At 50.9% G+C, this 6,212-nt stretch overlaps 1 protein-coding gene across 1 annotated transcript in view; it reads left to right on the top strand.

Moving 5' to 3' along the window:
* Nucleotides 1-2,953, top strand: part of Klk10 (kallikrein related peptidase 10) — a 3,727-nt gene extending 774 nt beyond the window's left edge. Inside the window, exons 2-5 of the mRNA XM_008845176.2 lie at nucleotides 512-695; nucleotides 1,239-1,513; nucleotides 1,785-1,921; nucleotides 2,269-2,953. Of these exons, the coding sequence (XP_008843398.1) occupies nucleotides 512-695; nucleotides 1,239-1,513; nucleotides 1,785-1,921; nucleotides 2,269-2,421 (749 nt within the window). The 3' untranslated portion in view covers nucleotides 2,422-2,953. The remainder of the gene's footprint in view (nucleotides 1-511; nucleotides 696-1,238; nucleotides 1,514-1,784; nucleotides 1,922-2,268) is intronic.
* Nucleotides 2,954-6,212: the final 3,259 nt, after the last annotated feature.

Here is a 6,212-nt window from a genome sequence, read left to right as displayed (position 1 = left end):
CTACCCCAGGCCTTCTGTCCCCCCACTACTCCAGGCCTTCTATCCCCCCCACTGCCCCAGGCCTTCTGCCCTCTTTACTGCCACAAGTCCTTCTGTCTGCCCCCTCCTTACTGCCCCAGATATTCTGTACTCTCCCTTACTGCCCCAGGCATTCTGTAACCGCCCCGTCCAGCCACAAGTCCTTCTGTCACCCCCACACACCTTACTGCCACATCTCACTCTACCCCGCGGGCTCCGTCCCCCACTCCCAACTGCCCTCTGGTCTCCCTGGCTCGCGTCTCTTCCCAGTAGGTTGAGCCCTACCATCCCTGCACGCCCCACCCAGCCCCTCCAGCCCTTCCCCGGTGGTAACCCTAGTCTAGTCCTTCTCCCGTCGGTTCACAGCCCCCACCACCCCGTTCTCCCCAGTCCCCTTGCGCCCCCTGCAGGCCGGTCCCGTGAAGCCCCGCTTGGAGTCGGTACCCAGCCCTGGCCAGGCTCGCTCTCATCCCCGCCCGGCTTCTCTCCACAGCCGCCGAGGCGCTGCTGCTCCCGGGAAACGACACGCGCGTGGACCTCGCGGCCTCCGGCGCCCCGTGCGGGCGGGACTCGCAGCCCTGGCAGGTCTCCCTCTTCCATAACCTGCAGTTCCAATGCGCAGGCGTCCTCGTGGACCCGAGCTGGGTGCTCACGGCCGCCCACTGCTGGAGGAAGAAGTAAGGGGCACGGGCGAGAGGATGCCACCGGGAACCTGGAGGATGGGGCCCGGGGGGCTCCCGGCGCAGGGTCAGGCTGGAGCTGGCGGCTCCAGTACGGCCGTGCTGGGCCTCCGGGGCCCATCATTTGGTCCATCTGATCAGAGTCGTACGAAACAGATCTCAGGGGTCCTCGCGGTGAGGATTTAGACTAAAAGAAAATGCTTTCCTTGTGAGCCACCAGGGAGGGAAGACCAGGTGATAGGGAGGAAGGGAGGGATGGGCAGACCCGGATCCAGGTCCAGCCCCCTCCCTCAGACCCAGGGGTCCAGGCTCCAGCCTCCTCCCTCAGACCCAGGGTCGAGTCCCCAGCCTCCTCCTTCAGACCCAGGAGTCCATATACCATCTTCTTCCCTCAGACCCAAAAGACAAGGTCCTAGCATCCTCCCCCCAGGGCCCTCTGACATCAGGAGCCGCACTCCACTGTCCAACCGTCTTACCCAGGGAATGGCATCCAGGCAGTCTCCGCGAAGGCTTTGCCCCCATCTGACTCTTCTTCCTTAGGCCACTGAGGGCTCGGGTTGGGGACGACCACCTGCTGCTTTTCCAGAAGGAGCAGCTGCGCTCCACGAATCCGCCGGTTTTCCACCCCAAGTACCAGCCTTGCTCAGGCCCCATGCTGCCGCACCGCTCTGACGAACACGACCTCATGCTCCTGAAGTTGAGCAGACCCGTGATGCAGACGCCCAGCGTGCACCCCCTGCAGCTGCCCTTCCGGTGCACCCAGGCTGGCCAGCAGTGCCAGGTGGCCGGCTGGGGGACCACCGCCAACAGAAGAGGCAAGAGCCAGGCTCCAAGCTGCGCCTCAGGGAGGGGACTGGTGTCTGGGTCGCAGACTGGGGCCTGGACCCCTGGGTCTGAGGAAGGAGGCTGGAGTGTGGACCCCAGGGTCTGAGGGAGGAGACTGGAGTGTGGACCTCTGGGTCTGAAGGGGGAGGTTGGAGTGTGGACCTCTGGGTCTGAGGGAGGAAGCTGGGGCCTGGAGCCCTGAGCCTAGGGGAGGAGGATGACTGCTCCCCAACCCTATGTGACGGTGCCTGCTCTTCTCAGTGAAATACAACAGGAGCTTAAGCTGCTCCAGGGTCACTCTCCTCAGCCAGAAGCAGTGTGAGGTCTTCTACCCTGGTGTGATCACCAATAACATGATTTGTGCCTCCGGGCTGGACAGAAACCAGGACTCTTGCCAGGTAAGGACAGGCCAGGAAGAATGTCTGCCTCCTGGGCAGGAAGGAACCCCTAGGGAAAAAGCTAGCTCTGCCTTCCCCTCCTTCCCCCTCCCTAACCCTCCACCCCCTTTTCAACCTCCTCCCCCTTCCTTGTTGGGCCCTTCACTCCCACGAGCCTTGGTCCCAACTACAAACCTACCACATCTCCACTGTCACCTCCCAATCTGAACCTCAACACTACTGTTCACCTCCACCCACACCTCCTTGGACTCCAACCCTGTATCTACTTCCAGCCCAACTCAGCTCCCTCCCTGTGCCAACCCATGACAGCTCTCACATTGATGGTCTATTCTTCCTCCTACCCTCAGAGTGACTCCGGTGGCCCCCTGGTATGTGATGACACCCTGCATGGCATCCTTTCATGGGGTGTTTACCCCTGTGGTGCTGCCCAACACCCAGCTGTCTACACCCAGATCTGCAAATATGTCCCCTGGATCTGGAGGGTCATTGGCCACAAGTGAGCAGTCTTCTACACGCTTCCTCTCTGCTCTGTCCACCTGCTGACCTTCCTCCTCAGTCACCCCAAAACTCTTATACCCACCCAGACCTCTGTACATGGACTCTCTTCCCTCACCCATGCCCACTCTTAGTCTTTGCTCACAAGTGCAGAAAATAGTGGCTGAAGAAAGTTCTAGAACATCAAGGAAGCTGACAATTCCCCAGTCTCTGAGAGAAGTTATCAGAGGCACCCAACATGGCTGCCTCTACATCCAACATGACTGTCTCTACAATCCAACATGGTTTCCTCTATATCCATGGCTGCCTCTACATCCAACATGGCTGCCTCCATATCCAAAATGGATTCCTCTACCTCCCCTTGCTGTGTGACATGAGGCAAGCCTAGTACCCTTTCTGAGCCATGGTTTTCTCATCTGAAGAATGGGGACAATGACGTGTCTCACTCTTAGGTTGTATGGAGACCAAGATGGGATGTGTGTAAATCTTTATGGTGATTGTCATGGAAATGTGAACATGAAAAGTGGTGAGCACTGATTAAACTCCACCTGATCTGACCCAGAGTGTGTGCCTCTCTATCTAGGATGGGATGGGGAGGGGAGAGAGGGGCCATCCTCAGGCACGCAGTAGGGAAGCAGCAGTTACCATCCACAGCACCCTCAGGAGTCCCTTTGACCTTTTTGGACCTACCTCGATTCAGATAAAACCGGATCCTTGGTCTCCATGTGTAAAAGAGTTTCAGGTCAAGTCAGTATGAAAGGGGGAAGCATTTAACTTTTATGTTGTTGTTCTAACTTGGGTTTTCTTTAAAATATTTTTATTATTTTGTGTGTATGAGTGTATTGCTTGCATGTAAGTAGTGCACCCATGTCGTGCAGTACCCGAGGAGGTCAGAAGACGGCATTAGATCCCATGGAACTGGAGTTATGAATGGTTGTAAGCTACCATGTGGGTGCTGGAATTGAACCCAGATCCTTTGCAAGAGCAGCCAGTGCTCTTAACCACTAAGCCATCTCTCCAGCCCAAGTTTATTTTTACATTTTTTTTCTGTTTTGTATGTATGTATGTATGTATGTATGTATGTATGTATGTATGTATTTGGGAGGCATACCATGCATGTATGTGGAGGCCAGAGAACAATTTGTGGAGTGGGTTCTCTCCTTCTATCATGTGGGTCCTAGGGATCAAACTCAGAGTGGCAAGTGTCTTTACCTGCTGAGCTATGTCACCAGCACATATTAATTATTTTTTAAAGTAATTCATTTACTTGAGTATGTATGTGTGGGTGAAAGTGTGGAGGTCAGAGGATAGCCTAAGGGAGTCGGTTCTCTTGTTCTACCATGTGGGTTCCAGAGATCGAGCTCAGGATGTCAGGCTTGGTGGCAAGTACCTTTACCTGCTGAGCCATCTCACTGGCTGAAGTTAAGACATTTTTGACAGATTTTAAGCATGAGGGTTAAGAGAAAGTGAGGCCTTTGGAAAGAAACTTGACACACATAAGAGCATGGGTATGGAATTCTTTTTTTATTATGGCATTTATGTACTTATTTGTATATGTATGCATGCACATTCATGCTATGGGGTGTGTGTGTGTGTGTGTGTGTGTGTGTGTGTGTGTGTGTGTGTGTGTGTAGGTCAGGGGATGACATATGAGAGTCAGTTCTCTCCTTTCACAGTGTGGGCCCCAGACTGAGCTTGGTTCATCAGGCTTGGCAACAAGCACCTTTACCCACTGAGCCATCTCTTTAACCCCAAGGGTGTGGGCTACTCTAAGAAGACTCCCAGTCATTGCTTTTCAGAAGTTAACATTATTTCTTCAAAGGGTTATTAAGGAATCTAAATGAGATCAGAGGGCGAATGGTGCTGGATGGGGTTACAATGAATAAGCTCAAACTCTAGATCTTGGGGGTACAGGAACTTATGATGTTTTCACTGTAGATAAGGTTAATAGTCTTGCTTATGAGATTCCCACAAAATACCCATTTTAAAACAATTCTATGGCATAAATATAATTTTACTATCTTTTTTTCATTCATTTTAATTGAATTTTTGCAAACTTCATGCAATATATTTTGATCATATTTATATCCCCTCCCATATCTGTACCCCCTTACTGCCCCCACCACCAAATTTCTGTACTCTAATATATATAGTGTATTAAGGTCTATAGAGTCAGGTTTGTGCCCCCAAATGCCCATTGGTGTGGGTTCATCCACTGAAGCCTGGTCAAACTAAGAGTCTCACTGTTTTGTTTTTTAGAAAGGCTCTCCCTGTAGCCCCAGCAGGCCTCGTAGACCAAGCTAGCCTCCATCTCACAGAGATTCCAACCTCCATTTCCCCATCTCTGCCTCCCAGGTGCTAGGATTAAAGGCACGCACCACCATACCTGGCTAAGAATCTCACTCTTAAATGAGATTGACTCTCCCCTTCCCAACCACCAACAATTGCCAGTAGTTCCTGAGGTAGGGTTGGGATTTCTTACCCACTTCTTGTCTATATTGGGATTTTGTCTGCCTTGCACTTTTGTGGGACTTTTGCATCTGTCACCATTGCTGTGAGTTCGTATGAATAAACTCTGTTTTCCACCACCTCTGGCTCTTACAATCTTTCTGCCTCCTCTTCCACAATGATCCCTGAGCCTTGGGAGGCAGAAGGTTGATACAGGCCTCCTATTCAGGCATACGCACTCTGCAGACTCTTGTTCTCTGCACATTGGCCAGTTGTAGTTCTTGGTGTTAATCACCATCTGCTGCATAAGGAGGTGTCTCTGCTGAGACTTGGGAGATGCACTGATCAAGACAAGGGCTGGGAAAGCTCCAAGATCTGGGGGTGCACAGGAGTCCTAACAGAACAGAGCAGCATTCTTTTTTAAACTATTTATTTTTACTGTATGTGCATGAACATTTTGCTTGCATGTACATAATTATACCACCTGTATGCAATGCCTGCAGAGGCCAGCAGAGGGTTTCAGATCCCATGGAACTGGAGTTGTGGAAGGTTGTTAGCTGTGTGGGTGCTGGGATCCGAACCTAGGTCCTCTGCAAGAGCAGCCAGTGCTCTAATCACTGAGCCATCTCTCCTGCCCCCTTAGCATTCTTATAGGAAAACATTTTTACATAAAAGAAATATTTTGCTGGCATGATGGCTGGACAGGTAAAGTTATTTGCTGCTGTGAAGGAAAGTTTCCAGAAAAATCCTGCATCTTGAACTGAACTTCCTGCAAGACTGGTCAACTGTTTAACAATTTAATGACTGTGGCATGCTGGACAGGTAAAGTTATTTGCTGCTGTGAAGGAAAGTTTCCAGAAAAATCCTGCATCTTGAACTGAACTTCCTGCAAGACTGGTCAACTGTTTAACAATTTAATGACTGTGGTGAGTTTGAAATGTTGCTGATCCAGAGCTTATTTACAATGTACCCACATGGTGACTAACAACAACCATGTTCCATCCAGTTCCAGGGGATTTGACATCCTCTTCTGACTTCCTTGGGTATTGCACAACATAGGTGCACTTATACACATGCAAGCAATACACTCATACACATAAAAATAATAAATAAATTTTTTTCTAAAACTTCATGAAACTGCTTCCACGTTGGAACATGGAATTTGGGGTAATCTGAATCTGTATTCCAGGACCATTGTCACTCATATTTGGCTCCAGAATAAACTATCTTTTATCCCCTTTGAGGTGAGAATTGTGCTTTTGCGTTGAGACACTGCCAAGGCTGAGGACCCGAGCTTGATCCCTGGGACCCACATTGTGGAAGGAGAAAGCTGACTCCTGAAAGTTGT

Source organism: Nannospalax galili, unplaced genomic scaffold (genome assembly GCF_000622305.1).
Source record: "Nannospalax galili isolate Female #2095 unplaced genomic scaffold, S.galili_v1.0 scaffold960, whole genome shotgun sequence".
Lineage (NCBI taxonomy): Eukaryota > Metazoa > Chordata > Mammalia > Rodentia > Spalacidae > Nannospalax > Nannospalax galili.
Note: the sequence above shows the minus strand (reverse complement) of the source record. Positions and strands in the feature narration are given on the sequence as shown.